Source organism: Pieris napi, chromosome 20 (genome assembly GCF_905475465.1).
Source record: "Pieris napi chromosome 20, ilPieNapi1.2, whole genome shotgun sequence".
Taxonomy (NCBI): domain Eukaryota; kingdom Metazoa; phylum Arthropoda; class Insecta; order Lepidoptera; family Pieridae; genus Pieris; species Pieris napi.
Genome location: NC_062253.1, coordinates 2365659 through 2385693, shown reverse-complemented (window position 1 = coordinate 2385693; position 20035 = coordinate 2365659). Strand labels below are relative to the sequence as shown.

The 20035-nt window shown below is 38.5% G+C and overlaps 1 protein-coding gene across 1 annotated transcript in view; it reads right to left on the bottom strand.

The window, feature by feature from the left end:
- LOC125059752 (disintegrin and metalloproteinase domain-containing protein 10-like) overlaps nt 1-20035 on the bottom strand; it is a 47447-nt gene that overhangs the window by 6058 nt on the left and 21354 nt on the right. The window contains exons 2-10 of the mRNA XM_047664300.1: nt 13750-13938; nt 13014-13126; nt 11541-11651; nt 6012-6126; nt 4160-4355; nt 3452-3615; nt 2406-2603; nt 1786-1888; nt 1080-1191 (exon numbers count right to left, since the gene is read on the bottom strand). Coding sequence (XP_047520256.1) covers nt 1080-1191; nt 1786-1888; nt 2406-2603; nt 3452-3615; nt 4160-4355; nt 6012-6126; nt 11541-11651; nt 13014-13126; nt 13750-13938 — 1301 coding nt within the window. The remainder of the gene's footprint in view (nt 1-1079; nt 1192-1785; nt 1889-2405; nt 2604-3451; nt 3616-4159; nt 4356-6011; nt 6127-11540; nt 11652-13013; nt 13127-13749; nt 13939-20035) is intronic.

The window sequence follows — 20035 nt, the reverse complement described above, 5'->3', positions numbered from 1 at the left end:
TTTAGTTTATACCAAATTAAAGATTGATATTAAAGTTATAAATAAAAATTTAACATTAAAATATATATTTTTTTTAAAGAAAAGATCCTACATTTAGATAGAGAAAAAGTCTAATTTACATAATATTTTAATTATAAAAACTTTGTTTTTGAAGGTTTCACTTCTCCCACGTGTGAATTGGACACATGATTTTTTTTAATAGTAATTTTTTTCCAAAACCATGTTACCGTTTGAGTGATACCACCCCACCGCCCATATAGTATAAGATCCCGCTATACAACGACCTTCACCGAGATGCTTATTTAATGAAACTTATTTTATATTTAATTTAATATGTCAATAAATATAATCCATATGGGTTGTCTAGCAAATTTCAGTCCAGAGTATGTTTAATTAATATTTAAAAAAAAAAATTTTTTTTATAATTTGCATGTAGTAAATTTTTTGAACTTTTTTCAATCAATATTTTTAATCAGGGTAGTATTATATATGTATCACTAAAACCTTCTTTTATACTAAAGATGTATATATACTTTAGTGTCACATAAAAAATAAACACATAAATAATTAATTGATTAAAAACAACCTAACTTTTGCATATTCTATGGGCTTCATACTTTCGATTGGTATAGAATTTATCTAATAATCATACCGGTGAAATGTTTAAAAAAATATTTTTTTTTTTAATTTTTAAAATTAATTAAAAATACTCTGGACTGAAATTTGCTAGGCAACCCATATGGATTATATTTATTGACATATTAAATTATATATAAAATAAGTTTCATTAAATAAGCATCTCGGTGAAGGTCGTTGTATAGCGGGATCTTAGACCAATAGACACTCTCAATGCCTGAGGGCTCGCGAGTGCGTTGCCTTTTAAGAATTGGTACGCCTCTTGAAAGACCCTCAGTCGAATTATGTACCTATACAAAATATAAAACGATCATATAAATATACCCCTATAGTGCCTTTCTCATACGCGCCGTCGTGTATTCTCTCTTCAAACTTCAAAATGATTGCGCTTACAACTAATAGGGTCGTAAACTCATAATTATTGCATTTGTAAGAATACTTACGATGCCACTCTTTGTGAAGTTAGCATAGTGACAGTCTGCGTTGCAACAGAGGCCCTGAGACGGATGGCAATTTGCACGTGGTGCTAGCGAGCAACCTTCCTTGTGAAGAGCACTGCAATTTAATGTCTCTATATTTATTTATTTACAAAAATTCAAACACTATCCGTACAGTACTAAGCCAATACGATAATGTCGCTACTGTGAACTCACTCAATCAATCAATAAAAATACGTTTATTAAGTTTAGATGCGTTGATGCTTAGGGCATGCTTATGAATGTCAAAAACGTTTACAAAATTCGCCAGGAGGCCTTGTTCTGAGAAGAACGGGCAAGAAACTCAGCAAGTTTTACCCTCCCTCGCATTTCCCCAAGTAAAAAAAAAGAATCTCTGCAACAGACTAGTTCTGACCCTTGGTATCAGAAACCTTGGCCTTCGCAGTCGCACATATAGTCACAAATATGTATGCTTAATAGAAAATTGTGATTATTTGTAACAAAAACCTCAACCCTCAAAACCTTGGCTAGCTTAGTTAGCAAGGACTTAATGCACAACGGACCTAATGATAGTCTAAGTCCGGAAACTGAGTCCATTAACCACCATTATTATTAGTTGCAGGAATTTCATTTTTTTTTAATAATGTGACGGGACTTAAATGCAATAATGATTAGGTATTTCTAAATGGCAATGTATGTCAATTATTATTACTCAGAATCAAGTGTTCCACCAGCTCTGGGGGTGCAGCAGGGATCTCTAGTCTTGCAGTAGAATGGAAGACCACAGTCACAGGCCTCCCCCTTTTCCACTATACCTAGAAAGAGCATATTTTAGACATAAGAATTACCAGATTCCTAAAGAAACAAAACTGAGAGAAAGGGACACGAGGCTCACCTGCTGTTAAATGATACCAATTGGGAGGGTTAATGCCAGAGTGCGTTATCAGCCTTTTAGGAATTGATATGTCATTTTCTTGAAGGACCCTAAGTCAAATTGGTTCGGAAATACTTCAGTGGTCCACTGGTTCCACATAGTGGAGGTGCGCGGCAAAAACTGCTTAAAAAACGCTCAGTTGTGGAACGACGGACGTCGAGGTCCGATGATGAAATTCAGCTGCAGGTCCGAACAACACTTTCCATGGTAAATGCAGTAGAAGATGCAGAGATACCTCACATCTCGACGCAACGCCAAGGGAAAGAGCCGCTAACCTATCAGAATGGCGAAACGGCGAGGACAATCTGGCGTCAAGATTCCTTACTAAAATATACAACATTTGAAATAAATGGTCCATCTAAAATACAAACACCTCATCATAGCCGTTTTGGACTTACCATTTCCACAATATGGTCTTTCAGTCACCGCAAGACAATAGCTCATGCTGCTCAAGGTAGCAGCGATGAGCCGCTTACTGCACAGCGAGAACTCCAGAGTATGGGCCGTTTGTGTAGTGGACGATTGAGACCCCATCAGATAGCCCTTACATTCCGGATTTGGAAAGTTATCATCATGATGCGCACCAAAACTGTGTCCTGAAGAAATTATATCACTAAACCACAGTATAGTTCTACTAAGTGTCCAGTAGATTTAGAAGTTTAGTTGGTCTTTGTTCCAGGTGTTAACAGGATCACGAAACTTAAATAATTAGGAGGAATATTCCTGTTAATTAATATTCTAGGTTAACCAGCTCTCTTAGTGTTTTCGTGGTTATGGTAACATACAGGGTCTGATTGTAACATAGTTTTTTAAAGAGAATGTCTTTATTAGAACTAACATGCCAACAATACACCATTAATAAAAAAAAGGGTGCGTGTACTTATGTACGCGCGTAAGAAGTTATACTTCTTTGGCATTATTAAAAATAGTTTTTGATTGCGTGCAAATAATTAATTACAATTAAATAATCAAAGACTGGAAAAGGAGCCATTATAGTCAATGAAGTTCAGTTTACATTTGAAAAATTAAAGAAATAAATATTTACTAATATTAAATTTATATTTATTATTATTTTCTAATATTAATTAGTATTGATTTAAATATTCACTTTAAATCACTTCTGATTATAATTCAGACGCACATATAAAATTCACACTTGTATAATGAAAACAAAATAAAAACACGTGTTTTAAATGTAGAAACTCAAAGCATGTGGATAAATATTATAAATATAAATACAGTGAACAAAGGCGGCGTGCGTGCCAACATGCGCCACTAACTTCATTCTGTTAATTTTGTGTCACGGTGCGCGCGCATCGTAAACGGGCCTAAAGAAGTATGACTTCAATAATGATCAAGAAAAATCTAAGGCGGGTGAAAATTTATTGTGACGCGCCACTGCTAATGAAATGTAATGAAAACTATATCTAGGTAAAAGATTTACCCATCTCATGAGCCAGCGTAGACGCGGCGACCCTCTCAGGCACACGTTCGTTCTCGTCTGACGTGCCGTGCGCCAACGCAAGTGTATTAAACGAACGACCGGAAGCTCGCCTATCGCATAAGCCTCCCGCTGCGCCCCCCATACCGCCGCCCAATGACGTGAAACTGAAACAATTAAAAAAAAATATCTGTTGCTTCGATAGAAATCAAGTTATTAATAAAGCTAGCTCTATAGAAATGGGCAACACTCACTATATCTAAACATTATAATTAATATTAATTTGATAACGTAATAATATACAGTCTGTTCCTCAGCATAATGCTGAGCCAGGGCCAATTACAACCACAGCACACACGCATTACACACTTATTACGTACCTTGTTCTATAAAAGACAAAAAAAATTGTTATCTCTCTTTCTTTTTTTTTTCTTTTTTATAATTGTTATTTTGTGTGTTTCTGTGTGTGTTTTGTTAGTAATAAATGTTATGTCTATGTCTGTCTATATATTAATAATGTGATGATGTAGTGATAAAATAATTTAAGAATTTACTATAATGATATGACACATAATGTCTAACTTCTATGTTAAATTCCTTTTATACACGCCTTTATCTGTGGCAGAATATTCGAACTTTAGATTGTACCACAAAAAAAAATTGTACCATATGAGACCCAAATGACCGTTTAAGACCACTTTTAATTTGTACCTTAGTCCCAATGTCCTATTATGAAAAGCATGCCCCGAAAACGCAACCCCAAGGCAGACTTCAGAGAGGCGACGAAGTCTTGCAAAATGCATCAAATACGCCCTGCCGTCAATCGACCGATTTCGAAGTAAATCGCCAAAAACTTGCGTGTTTGTCTCATCCGATGTAAGCACCAGGATGTACTTCACTGAAAAACCTGTAAGGGAGCGTTCAAGTATAGATTAATAAACAAGAGATTATTGACCCCCCCCCCATGAACTCGCCGTAACGTTTTTCAGTACAGTAGTACAGTACTGTACCCAAGTCTAGTAAAACGTTTCGTGACCACCTAGTGACTCTTTAGTTACTATTATGTGGTGTAAGTAGAAAATAATATTAAAAATAACGCGTAATTCAATCCCCGCCCCGCATCGTAACGCTTTACAAAAGGACCCCCCCCCTCCCTAAATTTGTTACGTAATACTTAAACGCTCCCTAATCACACAACTTCAAGGTTATTCCGTATCATTAGTGATTCCAAAATAAAAGTACCGTTATTTTTTAAACGGTGTGGTTTAAATATATTCGATGACGTGTTCTAAGTGATTGGATATTGTATACAGTATGTCTAAATTAATTATCTGTTTGAGCAATAGATGGCGTTAGGCGTGTGTTAAAACGCGATGGCATAACAACGTCTTAGTATTATATAGCATTTAGGGTTTATTTAATAGAATGAATTTTTTTTATAGTACAATTCACGTGTCCCTCTCGTTAAATAATAAAAAGTGAAATTGTGTTGTACTGTGTGACACTCCGTGATAGGTTTTTGTTCACAGTATTATATATGTTAACGTAAAATTGTAAACACCGTTAGATTGTAATCTATCTCGCGAGATTATAAACTGTCGAAAGATTGTGAACCTCAGCGTACTGCTTACAATTTAACGTATTATTATTCGGTAGATTGTACTACACTAACTTCGTTATCATTCAAACTTATTTGGTTAATTACAGATTAATTTTATTTCCTAACAATATCATATAACTACCGAATAATAATACGTTAAATTGTAAGCAGTTCGTCAAGTTCACAATCTTTCGACAGTTTATAATCTCGCGAGATAGATTACAATCTAACGGTTTTTGCAATTTTACGGTGACATATACATTCGCAACTCATTGAAAACATTCAAAGATCATTTACATAACACCTAGCTTTTATTAGTACAGGAATTTCTCATAGGCACTCAGCGACTTGAGAACTTTAATATGATGCCACTGCACGATCGGAGATCTTTAGTCAGTGTTACGTTCTTAGTAAATTGCTAAATCATTTAGCAAATACAGAATATTAAAATTATCGTCCCTTATTCATTCCCAAGGTTTAAAATCAGCAGAATTTTTCAAATGCCGTCTGCAAAACCAAGGAGTTCAGGCACCTCTCTTTCGAATCTGCTGGGTATATTCGGTAGTGGGATCAATTTTTATTTCTTTTACACTTTTTCTTCTACACGGTTTTCACACTTCTTTTACACGTTTGGAGCATTGTTAAGTGCCTATCTCATACCTGCCTTGCGATTCTGTAACTCACGTTTCGAACTCTCACAACGATTTTGGCAGCGGTGGTCGCGCTCAAATCAGTCGTAAAGCAGTCATTTTATGATTTGGCATTCTGATAAGGAGGGAGCTTGTAGTTTATTGTTTATCAGAATGCCAAATCTAAATCTGTTCGCTATTTTGCTGGTAATATTTTTCGTCACAATAAGCAAAAAGTACTAGTATTTTTATTTTATTGTAACGTTTAATTGTGACATAAGCCGTAGATATAGTAATATGTATGATATAGTAAACATGAATAAATAACTATTACCTATATTATCTGGTATACCATCTTCGTCGAAGTCGGCATTTCGGAATATTATATCTGCTTGAGCGACCGCATGCATCATTCTGCGTATAACGTGCTTGAGGCTTGAATTTGCGTCCTATAAAATTTAATATAATGGGTTATCACGTGCTATCAAGGGGTAAATGAAACAGATAACAGAAACATTTCTTCTTTATTGTAAGTACGATTAATTTAACTTGACGATTCAAAAGTGTACTTGGTTACCCACTTGGATAAAGATATTTTGAGTTTGAGTTTGAGTTTCAAGTGTTTATTGAAAAAAGGCCAGGTTGCACCACTTCATAGATAATAAAAACAAAACTTAAACTCAAAATAACTTCATTCATATAGGTAAACAAGAACACTTATTAACGTCAACAGAAAAGATGTTAAATTTATGGGCGGATGCCCTTTATCATAAGAATAAGCCATGTCTTCAATAAGTTGTTATGTGGGTAGGAACAATAGAATCACAAAAAGTATCTCCCTTACAGCAATTCACTAAAATCTATTCACTCGTAATTAGGGAATCACTTAATCTATCACTTTTAATTAGTTTTGTAACAAAAAGACACAAGATTATTTGGAACAAAAAGCGATTCGTCGCAGACGTGGTGCGCTCGCCGTTGACGTTCGAAAACTAAACGAAATTCAACATGTTCGCGCTGACCATCGACACGACGCTCCGCCAGACTGACCATAGTCAAATCTCGTTCCAATAATTCTACTATTTCTAAACAGATGGCGCTAGGAATGCGCCGTCACGGCCGGACTGACTTTCGACCGTCCTCGGGCGCATCAGATTGCAGTCCTGTAACAGTGACAGAATCAATCGGACAGGTGTCAGTAAATCTACCCGCTCGCCCAACCTGACAAGCTATGACTACTAGATGTAATGCTACTGTCATACAACTATGACTATCAGAATAAATAAAAAAAAAAAAAACGTGTGTCCTTTCGACCACTCATGGACCGGACGGCACCTTTTTCTAATCACTTAACAAACATTACACTCTTTATCGGCATGTCCTATCCTTAGGATCAATTATTCACACAGTATCAATTTGGACCGGACGGGTGTGTCCTTTCGACCAGCCACTCGTGCATGGACCGGACGACACTGTCCCTTCGACCAATTAACACTTAAGATTGGACCGGACGGGTGTGTCCTTTCGACCAGCCACTTGTGCATGGACCGGACGACACTGTCCCTTCGACCAATTAACACTTAAGATTGGACCGGACGGGTGTGTCCTTTCGACCAGCCACTTGTGCATGGACCGGACGACACTGTCCCTTCGACCAATTAACACTTAAGATTGGACCGGATGAATGTGTCCCTTCGACCAGCCGCTATCAGCTGCGTGGCCCGGACGACATTATCCTTTCGACCAATGAACACTTACGGTTGGACCGGATGAATGTGTCCCTTCGACCAGCCGCTATCAGCTGCATGGCCCGGACGACATTATCCTTTCGACCACCTTCACACACACACACACACACCACGTTATTCAATGACTCTTCTCACTAATCGTGCCAACATAGTTAAGTAGACTTCAGTGCTTACAGATTACACATACCTATAAGTTACGGACTGTCTTGCTCTGCGTGAATTCGGACCTCATGCTCAAAGATTTCGCGATCTGAAATGTTACTTAGGGTATCAGACTCCGCTGTAAGCGTGTCTGATCCTGCGGACAGTGTATCGGAGCCTGCAGTCAATATATCACAAACATTCGGTCTGTCGAGGTGACCATAGCATCGAAATCCGCTGCAGTATTGATTAAGTTCGGAACGCCTTTTCAAAACTAAAAAAAAAAAAAGAACTTTGTGACAAGCGCCTAAATTTACAGCTTAGAACTCGTATTGCGCGATGTTACGTCTTCTCTGTGCTGCTCTACGGCGTAGAATCTTGGACGCTGACAGAGACTATGTCCAAAAAAACTGGAAGCGTTTGAGATCTGGGTTTATCAACGTATGCTTAAAATATCTTGGACAGACCGCATACGAAATACAACCGTGCTGGACAGAATGCAGAAGCACAAAGAAGTGCTTATGACGGTTAAGAAAAGGAAATTTGAGTATTTCGGACACGTTTTACGCAACTCCAAAAAATATGAGCTCCTTCAACTAATCATACAAGGCAAAGTGGCACGTAGAAGGAGACCTGGCCGCAGACGCACGTCCTGGTTGAAAAACTTGAGACACTGGTTTGGTCAAAGCACCAAGTCATTGTTTAGAAGCGCGGCATCCAAAATTAAAATAGCCAAGATGATCGCCAACCTTCGCAAGGAGACACTATAAGAATAAGAAGAAACTTCCTATCTAACTCAGTTTGGTTGCGCTCGCAACTTTTGATGAATACGAAATCGCCCTTAGAAAATGGCTTGATAGTAAGCTCGACCTTGGTCAAATCGTAAAGTATCGGATGCGGCTGCCCTTTGTATGTTAGGAGACGCATCTTGCCTAGCTGACTCTACGTCAATTCGCTGTTCTTGTTCTGAATCTGGACTTGAACACCTAATTCTCGACATACCTAGAGATTGAGAACGGATACCGAACTGTAGACCCAGTACTATTAAGCGCTAATTGCACATTACCCAACTCGTCACGCCTATTGGGATCGCTTTCGATAATCGCTAGCAAAACTTTTCAAAGCGCGCATCACACGCTTGACTTGCCCGTTTGCCCCGCTGGAGCCAGTTGCTATAAAATGCAGCCCAATGTTACTCCTTGTTAATAAAGAACTCCATTCCTAACGTCACATGTCTGACCAACCGGTTTAGGAAAATCGCCATTATTGTGCTTGTCAATCAAGTCTTGGACCTCTGCATCACGTTTCCGTTCCACAGAAAGCCAGCGCCGATGTATTTCTACAAAATTTACTGTCTGAATTGTAGGTTTTGAAGAGACTTGTGACTCGGAAACTAAGCTATTGGGGTCCGGCAGCAGATTTCTAGAAAGGCAATCCGCGTACTCCATGCCACGACCCTCGCGATATATGATATCAAAATCGTAGGCTTGGAAAAATGCCCACCAACGATGAACACGTGGGGTCAGGTCAGTTTTAGACTTCAAACATTAACTTGTTCCTCAAATTGAAAAAAAAATCAAATTATCATTATTAATTTTGACGCTCACACCGTTTTCTAAAATGTCCCTACCTATTATAACAGGGTAAGACATGAGTCTGGTACTACATGAAATGTCAAGAGTTTTATAAAATTTTCAAGATTAACCTCACTCGAAATCTGTGACGTAGATTTTATTTCATCACCACCAATGCCCGCAAGATACACAAGATGATTGCGCACAGTACTTGGGCACTTAGTAGAGTAGCTCTCTTTTCTCAACGAGCAAGACGATCCGCTATCAAACAAAAAAAAAAAGGAGACTGACTCACCAGATGACATCCCCAAGGTGCCCCTCGACAGCCACTGTTCGCAGATATTGACCTATTACCTTGCAGTAGATCCACCACCTTTTTTTTTCCTTTTCTTTACAAATTGTTGCTATGTGTCCAACTTGACCGCATATATAACAGGTTACGGTAGAAGTTTTCTCGGGGGCACGTGTTGCAGTTGACGGATCTTGCTGCTTAGTCATCCTAGAAGAATCTTCTTGAAGACGCTTTTTACAGTCGGCTTGCCGGTGTCCGAGGATTTTACAAAAATGACATTTACCAGAAAATCTTGCGTCCACAATTATTCTAGGTCGCTTGAAATCAGGCTCTTGGATTTCAGTAACACCCGATCTTCGCTTTAGGGAAATGCCTTTTAAGATTTTAAACAGCTGAGGTTTAATAGTGACAGTATATGCGTTTAGCTCACGGCATATCAAATCATCCTTCTGACATAAGACCGATATGACGTATCCAGTTATAAAATCTTGAGATTCGGGTTTTAGGTATAGTTTCGATCATATTCCATAAGCGCAGGCCATTCTGCTGCAGTTTCTTTTGTTCCAATTTGAAAACGCAATATTTCATCAAAGAAGTCTTGAAATAATTTTGGTTTACAAAATCTAGCCATTAAACTTTGTTTTACATTCTCCCATGTCAGCTCATACAAATTTAACTTGCTCAAGCAAGCTGCGCGCCCTTTCAGTACACTGCTAGAGAGCTAGAGAAATCTACGCCCTCTAAATGTTTAGTCAGTACTTTAAGCTCAGTAATTAAGACCAACCTTCTATATCCGCGTCTGCGTCTACCCGATTAAACTACGAATTTCACTGCACTATACTGGGCGTTAGCAGTTGCCACCGGTGGTTGCGTTGTCGCTAACATCCGGGTAAGTAAAATTTCCATATTACTTAACATCTTCAAGGCGCTATTTTAGTCAGGTGGTTGTTTTTGCACGGTCAGTAGCGCATGGGATCCCACTTCTGATATGGGCGGATGCCCTTTATCATAAGAATAAGCCATGTCTTCAATAAGTTGTTATGTGGGTAGGAACAATAGAATCACAAAAAGTATCTCCCTTACAGCAATTCACTAAAATCTATTCACTCGTAATTAGGGAATCACTTAATCTATCACTTTTAATTAGTTTTGTAACAAAAAGACACAAGATTATTTGGAACAAAAAGCGATTCGTCGCAGACGTGGTGCGCTCGCCGTTGACGTTCGAAAACTAAACGAAATTCAACATGTTCGCGCTGACCATCGACACGACGCTCCGCCAGACTGACCATAGTCAAATCTCGTTCCAATAATTCTACTATTTCTAAACAGATGGCGCTAGGAATGCGCCGTCAAATTAATTCTAAATTTACATTTACTACCAGTTCTCAAGTCAAGAGCGTAGAGCGGGCAAACACTGGCAAGAAACTCCGCTACTTTTTTTAATCGCCAAGTTTAGAGTCATTCAAATTGTTTGTAACGCAGAACAGCTATAAATATTTTAACTGGAGCAAATCAATCCCAAGGATTACGATCATTGAAATAATCGTCAAATTTATAAAAAGCTTTATTGATTAATTAACGTTTAACGAGAGTTTTGAATTTATTCAGTGATAATTCTCTAATTTCGCTTGAGAGTGTATCTATCAATAGACATGTGTCAGGCAAAGGAATGAGCTTGACCTATTGGCGTGTTAGAGGTTTTCGAATATCGTAAGGTACTTTGATTTTTTAAGAACTGGTGTGTAAATGAGCATTGGCCTTGTGGCTTCAGCGTGCGACTCTCATCCCTGAGGTCGTAGGTTTGATCCCCGGCTGTGCACAATGGACTTTCTTTATATGTGCGCATTTAACATTCGCTCGAACGGTGAAGGAAATCGCGAGAAAACCGACATGTCTTAGACCCAAAAAGTCGACGGCGTGTGTCAGGCACAGGAGGCTGATCACCTACTAGCCTTAGATTGAATAAAATGATCGTGAAACAGATTCTGAAATCTAAGGCCCAGACCTAAAGAGGTTGTAGCGCCACCGATTTATTTAATTTTTACTTTAGATTTTTGAACATAAATTCAAGCTTCAGGGGATTTCCAAATAATAATAAATATTACTTTTTCATAGAACTCTTTATCCGCCAAGAGAAGCAATTCACATATTCTTGCTTGTGCCACACCGGTTTTCTTCTCCTCTAACTGCATCAAATGACTGAAGCTTGAATCGTACTGAAATATTAAAATGATTGTAAGTATTAGAATCGATTATAGAGTAAGGGCGTGTTTAGAATTAAATACAATCCTAAAGAAAGTAATTTATTGGTCTCCTTCACACAATTTTGATTACATACATTTTTCCTAGTGGGAGTGTCATGCTGTTGCTTTCGGGCTTCAGCCAAATGGGCAGGCACGACCGGGGCAGCACCACTGTCTCACAGAAAACCGGCGTGAAGTGATACAATAAGTTTATCTTGTTGTACTCGCGTTTCGTGCGGTGAGTGAGACTCCCGGAGCCCATAAACCCCCAAAAAGGTGCAGTTCAAACAGAGATTACCCCAGGGGGGTACCACACGTTTCCGCTGTGGAGAATCCCCCTCTGAGCGTCCATCATCGGAACAATCAATATTCGGTGGTGGATGCACAGGCTGCCCTTCGTATTCTGGGGGGGGCAAAAACTGCGCACACAGTACACAGAGTAACAAGAGTTTTAGATTTGCCGCCAAATCATAAAAACAAATGACAAATGAATGCAATATACTACATTAGGTTACCAAAGAGTTCTAAAATTGAATTTCAAAAAGGTTTTCATTAGCAATGTTTCTAACTGGCTAGTTCTAAACATTTTCAGTGTTACCCACGTATAACTTATTTCATAGTTTTACCAAGAGCTTGCCTTCTGAGATACGCAGAGTAACAAGAGTTTTAGATTTTCCGCCAATTGACAAAAACAAATGACAAATGAATGTAATATAATACATTAGGTTACCAAAGAGTTCTAAAATTGAATTTCAAAAAAAGTTTTCATTAGCAATGTTTCTAACTGGCTAGTTCTAAACATTTTCAGTGTTACCCACGTATAACTTATTTCATAGTTTTACCAACAGCTTGCCTTCTGAGATACGCTGAGTAGCAGTGGAACCGTTTCGAATACGCCGACGTTTTTAGTAGGACTTTAATACAATAATAGTAAAAATAGTATACATTTTTACTATTTATGTTTTCATGTATCTTTTTCCCATGTATGTTTTTAATGAGAGTAAACTTCATATAAATCGAGAATCCCATTGAGTATGACTATATTATAGTGTTATCATTGGCTAGCCCCGGCTTAATATTTATTTTATTAAATAAGCAATAGAGATTATCCTGGACGTTTTTGTAGTTATTTACGTACGTGTCACACATCACTTTCACAATAATATTAGGTTCATCAGGGATAATTGATTCTAATGGCGAAAGATTTTTTAAAGGTTAATAAAATATAAATTGATGTTACTTCTTTGATGAATCTTCTTTTACCAGAATATTCTACATAGCCTGAGCGTTATTACTGGTATTGAGAGCCCTACCGTCACATGTAGCCGAGATCACCTGAGATTCGCTATGCACGCTTCGTGGGGCCTGCATAAAGTCATTTTCATAAGCCCCAAACTGTTTGTTGGGGTCATCGCGCCCGTAGGGGTCAGCGTGTAGCGTCCTGTTTCCTGGAATAAAAACATAATTTAAAAAACATAAAAACGTCTCACGCACTGCACACGTCGAGGCAGAATACCAAATTACCCCCGTATCACCTCGACGTCCGTCGTTCCACGACTGCCCTGCGATTCTGTTACTCACTTTTCCAACTCACACAGCGGTTTTCGCATCGGCGGTCGCTCTCAAATCAGTCGTGAAGCAGTCATTTTATGATTTGGCATTCTGAATAGGTTGGAGCTTGTACTTTATTCTTTATCAGAATGCCAAATCATAAAATGACTGCTTCACGACTGATTTGAGAGCGACCGCTGATGCGAAAACCGCTGTGTGAGTTCGAAAAGTGAGTTACAGAATCGCAAGGCTGAGCATTTTAACCGCGTACCACTATGTGGAACCAGCTGCCCACTGAAGTATTTCCGAACCAATTCGACTTAGGGTCATTCAAGAAAAGAGCGTACCAATTCTTAAAATGCTGGCCTTTTACGCACTGACGACCCCTCTGGCATTGAGAGTGCCCATGGGCGGTGGTATCACTTAACATTAGGTGAGCCTTCTGCCCGTTTACCCTCTGTTCTATAAAAAAAAACTTTTGCGCTGGAAAAGTAGTACAGAACTATTTATATATTTATACCTATATGTAGAACACCATAAAATTGATTATCCTCGCCAATGTAACCTTCAGCAGAACCTGACTCCGGATCCTCAACCGGAAAACCGTATGCCATGGTGATCTCACTCAGTCGGTAGTGTTTATCTGGTGTTTTCAGGCTTGCGTCTGGATCGAGAAGCAGGACAGATTGTTCCGACGTCAGAGACTGATCTAGGAAACAAAAAAGAAACATTTTTGTTTGAAATTAAAAAAAGCTGTTAAAATTCTTGTCATAATTGGATTCTAAAGTGAATCTTCTAAAAAAATTATGTATCACACTGTGATAATTATGTATAACATGATCATTCGTCATCGTCGTGGAATTTGCTACACACTCCCTCGAGAGGGGTGTGTTTAGGCCCGTTCGGGGCTATGCCCCCTTCGGGTGGTGTGGTATTTCGCGCCCTGCTGATACAGGGCGGTACGTGGTCGGATATCTAATCCTTATCAGCGCGCGAGGAGACGTTGGCCTCAACTCGCTGCGCGCAGCCGATGGGGTCAGACTAGAGTCCGGAGTGTCAAATCCGGTGGTTTGGGGCCAAGGAGTATTCTCGACTTGGCCCTGGTGTCTTGATCGTTGGTTTCGGGCAGCTACGCGGCTCGCGGTCAAGCTCCGCTGGGTGAGACCCCCGGTGGCCCCGGGGGAGGCCCAGCGAGGCGACCAGCGGTCTTAGATGATCATTTGTCAGTTTAATAGGCAAGTAGGTGATCAGCCTCCTGTACCTGACGCACGTCGTCGACTTTTTGAGTCAAAGGCAAGTCAGCCCTCACCATTTCCTTCACTGTTCGAGTGAATGTTAAACGCGCACATAGAAAGAAAGTCTATTGGTGCACAGCCGAGATCGAACCAACGACTTCAGGGATGAGAGACGCACGCTGAAGCCAACACTGCTGTATTAAATAGTTCTAATTAAAACAATCAATATAAGATTGTGTATGTAACTATTAGAATAAATGGGATAGCGGGGAAGATGAGAGACAAATGGAAGAATTTGGAGGAGGCCTGCACTCCGGAGATGGAGTACTAATGTTAATCATATTGACATGGACTTCATGTAATCCTGATTATGTAGTACTCGAATAAAGGCTGTTTTTAATTTCATTTTTATTTAATTTTTTTAACTTTTAATTTAACATTTATGGCTATGGATATGTTAAAACATATTGAAGTTTGTATTTTAAAACACTTTTCGAACGACCGCTGTATTAACTGAAATCTCTTTAAAATATTAAAAAACTAATGCTACAGCTGCAAGTTCGTAGGCTAAAAAAATCCTTTTTTTGATAGAATTTGGTTTGATTAGTCTTCGAGAGCGATTCAACGACAGCGGTCTTACAAAATAGGCTGCAATTTTAGCGAGCATTCTCTTCATACAACTACTCAAGTGGAACATGGATATTCAAGAACATCGAATTTGGGTTTGACACACTTCGTTAGAGGGCGCCAATATCAATTATTAAGACATAGTGCATTCATTTGTTTAACATTTGAAGCGCAACACGCTGCAGAACAGCACGCCAGCTGACGTATTATTTGTCTCCGTTCAACACGCAATAATTAAACGTAGCTGAGATCCACACTACCTCAGGGGACATGTTGGTGACTGAACGTCCATGAACAGGCATCGTTGCACTTGAATTGTGACGTGACGTCATCAGTGGCGGATTGTCAAATGTTCATGGTATATATAAGCTGTGAAGTTTTTGCCGCTCTTGCCTACAATTTACATTTCCTAGAATATTTTTCATACCAACAATTTCGTTGAAAATGCATATGAAATAATGTGTGGGTTTGATCACAGAATTGTACCCAAACCAACCAATTCCCAGCCTGTGACCAGTAGTAGGACTGAGTATATATCTGTTGATTGAGGGAACAGGCCGTTTACGTATGACGTAAGCAGATTACAGCAATTTGACCCCCCCCCCCCTCTGGTCAGCCCAAATTGTTTCCCAAATGTGACTCCCCAAAAAGCCCTAGGCTCCAGCCTACTCAGACTGCTGGTAAATCCGCCGCTGGACGTCATGGATGTAGTGTAACAAGGTTATACATAATTCAGACGGTATTGCTTGCCTAAAATCCCTATACAAGGTTGACTTGAAACAAATATCCATTTCACACGCCTATCTCACGTTTGTCATGGTTTAATTGGCCTGTTAACTGATTATGTCGAAAACATTTAGCGTGTTTAGCTTACAATAAAATTGTAATGAAAAATTACTCGGTGGACATTTTCAACAACTCCATAGAGACCTTTCGCTGAGTCGTTTGGCAACCTTGCAGTGATAATTATTTACTATTATTATTGAAGTTATACTTCTCTAGGCGCGTTATGAAAAATTGATGAAAGTGAAATTTTACACTGCGCGCGCACCGTGACACAAAATTTACAGAATGAAGCCCACCGAAGATGCTACGGCATTGGACATAATTTAAAAACAACATTCGAATAATAATAGAATTTATGTTACACTTGAAGTTATACTTCTCTAGGCGCGTTATGAAAAATTGATGAAAGTGAAATTTTACACTGCGCGCGCACCGTGACACAAAATTTACAGAATGAAGCCCACCGAAGATGCTACGGCATTGGACATAATTTAAAAACAACATTCGAATAATAATAGAATTTATGTTACACTTAATGTAAGAAAATAATAATAAATATTTATTTAATTTTTCAAATGTAAACTGAACTTTATTGACTATAATGACTCCTTTTCCAGTCTTTGATTATTTAATTGTAATTAATTATTTGCATGCAATCAAAAACTATTTTTAATAATGCCAAAGAAGTATAACTTCTTATGGTAGGGGAGCCCAAGAGGGGATTTCGGGATTTACTAAAGCGCGGCAGATTAATATATAGGGGGATACCTTGTACCCGGTTAAGTACCTCCACAAAATATGAGGCCCATATATAAAGCCGCACGTGAAGGAGACAGGATCAGTTTAGTAAAAAAAAATTGACCATCAGAAATTCCCGAGCGCGTCAGATTAAGGTAGGGTGAGTTAATTACATCCTAAAAAGTGTATATTCCACTAATCTGACAATTTGAGAGTGACGGAAAAAAAGGGGAGGGCAACAAAGTTGTAAAAAAAAAACGTCATCTCGACATTCTCGAGCGTAGCTAATTTTTTTTTTATTGTGAAGGAAATAATTCAAGAATAATGAAAAAAATATAATCTGACGATTTCCGCAAGCCGAAATAACAAAAATTCGTCGATAAAGTTAAATGCGTGCAGCTGCGTGATGCCTACATTTCCTTAAACCGATCGGAATCTACTAAACGGCGTTCTAAATATTTCCCTCAAAATTACATTTCCTGTGAATTTGAACCGATTCGGACCGATAGATTTTGAGAAATTTTGAAAAATCTTAAAAAAATAAGAAATATTTTTTTTTAAAGTGGTTTCTTTTTCGATCAACTTCAAAAACTAATCCGCCTTTGAGCTTGAAAAACCACGTCGATCGCCACCAAGCTGGTCAAAAGCGGTTGATTCGTTCGAGAGATATCGTACACGAAAGAAACCCGAAAAAGTGTTTTTTCGGGATTACTCCGAAATTTGTGGTTCGATCAATTAAAATTGCAAAATTATTTATGAGGATGATAAAACTGCGTCGAATGCCGCCAACCGCGTGAAAATTGCTTGATCCATTCAAAAGTTATTGCGGTTTGAAAATTCCAAAAATAGTGTTCTATGAAACTTCTATCAGACTTTCGAGCTGGGAGAGCTCAAATGCATAGAAATGTTATTTCTTTGAACTCAGCGAGCTCAAAATATCAATTTTAAGCGCCCAGGAATGGAATTAGCGGGAAGTTGCAGGGATGGCCCTTTAGGTGAACCGTTTTTCTATTTTTTTTTGGCAGATCAGGCGAATCCCTCTAGATAATCGTCAGATTATGAGACAGTACGTTTAGAACATAAAGATGAACCACATATATCTTAATCTGACGCGCTTGAGTATTTCAAAATTGCGATTTTTTTTTGCAAATTAAGAAAATGGCTGTGGGTTTGCGTCCCATCGAAATCGTCAGATTAGTGAATGAGAGCTTTTTTTTGGTGCACTTAACACTCCCTTAGAAAATCTGACGCGCTCGATAATTTTTTTTTTTTTTTAATTTTCAACCCTTAAATACAACCACCCGCATCATGCAAACGATCAGATTAACATACGTACATTATTAAAAATACGTAGGGCATAGATGCTATCAATATCTGACGCGCTCGAGGATGTCCATGCAACAGTTTTTTTTTACATATTTAACTATCTATAGCCGCTTCCCCCACCGATGAAAAGGAATTTATCATATAACATTTTTTTCTTCTTTTTATCTAAGCTTTGCATCCCAATAGGTCTCTACGACGCTCGAGTAAATCCCCATTTAGCATCGTGGGCTCCCCTACCATTACGCGCGTACATAAGAACATGCACCTTTTTTTATTTTCTACGGCCTTGTTACTTTTACTAGTAAAATACTGAAATGGACAGGACACTTTATGAGGTAAATTGTATCCGTTTTTTACAACAAACTCCCAAGCGAAATTAGAGAATTATCACTGAATAAATTTAAAACTCGTTAAACGTGAATGAATCATTGAAGCTTTTTTATACAATTGACGAATATTTAAATTATCCTAGTCCTTGAGATTGATTTGTTCAGGTTCAAACAATTTGTGTGTTTCAAAACTTGGCGATTAAAAAGAGCGGCGAAGAGTTTCTTGTCAGTTCTTCTTACGTTAAATGTGAATTTGGAATACATTTAACATCTCTTCTGTTGACGTTCATAAGTGTACTTAGTTACCTATATGAATAAAGTTATTTTCGGTATATTGAATGAATATTGCATGAATACCTATTAGTTTCCATTTCAAGCAGAGCGTGTGAGTTTCCTTCCCGAACCTGGCGATTACTATTTCATATCCGTGGGCCTTGCATATCCCTCCAGACGATTTCTGGACATCTATAGCCTGTATTACCACTAGATTTAGATATAGGAGCCAAGATATTTTGGACATTGTTTTTAGGAAATGCTTATTATTGACATAAGCCTGTCAATAACTATAGTGAAAGAAGAATAACATTTTTAATAAAGATTATATAGGCTAGCCGCACACACGCAATAATATTGACAATAAAATACGTATTGTCAATAATATTGTGTGTGTGCGGCGTGTATTGCGGTATTGTTCAATCTTATTGCGAATTTCCGGAAATTCTGAAATATGCCGTCAATAGCGGCCTTCACACGTGCAGTTCGGAATGGCATTTCTGGAACTGCGCACCAATCTGCAGATAAATCTGTGCAGACTAGACCGCGCGCTGATCTGTGCTTCTACTTTACGCTTAAATTGTAATAACAGTTTGAACTGCGGTTCAAACTGTCTATTTCGCTTTCCTGCAGATAAAACTGTACGTATAAATGCTTTTCGAGAGTTTAGATCGCAGTATGGAATGGCGCGTGGAATGTCGACCAATTTGAAAAGTTTTCTTTCAGTTTGAACCGGTACAGTAGAAATGGATACACGTCTAGTGATCGCGTTAGCTGGTTTCGTGGTTGGTTTTAATAATCTAAAAAGGAGACGTGTATGGGTTAAGAAATATAGACGAAAATTTGGACATTTACCCATGTTAAAAGAAATACGAGAAAACTATCCAGAAGATTTTAAAAATTACCTAAGGATGGACGGCGATAATTTTAATTGCTTATTGGAACTTATCCGTCACAGAATTACTAAGCAAAATACAGTTATGAGAAAATGCATAACACCAGAAGAACGTCTTTCCGCAACATTAAGATATCTGGCAACTGGACGTTCATTTGAAGATTTAAATTACGGTTTATATAAGCCGACTTATTTTTAACTTGCCATAAACATGGATGTTCCCGATATATCCTTATAAAACCTGTCACTGATTCCACGCTCCAAACTGCCATTTTGAAATAATTGTCATCCACACGAGGTACCCGCATAAAACTGTACAAACGTTCGAACACACCAATGCGCCGCATCGAACTGTCAAACCACCACGCGCTTGTCGCGTCTACACGGACGGATTGGACGGCAGATCGGAATGGCGCGTGCTGTTTCCTACGGTTCGAACTGTACGTGTGAAGGCCGCTAATATTCAGGGGGAGGCAGGGTTATTGTCAATACTATTGTGTGAGTGCGAGTGCACGTCAAATGAGTTGTTTTCTATTTCTCAAATATTATTGTTTGTTTTGATTTTTGTTGGATTTTTGTAAAATTTAATTTTTTGTA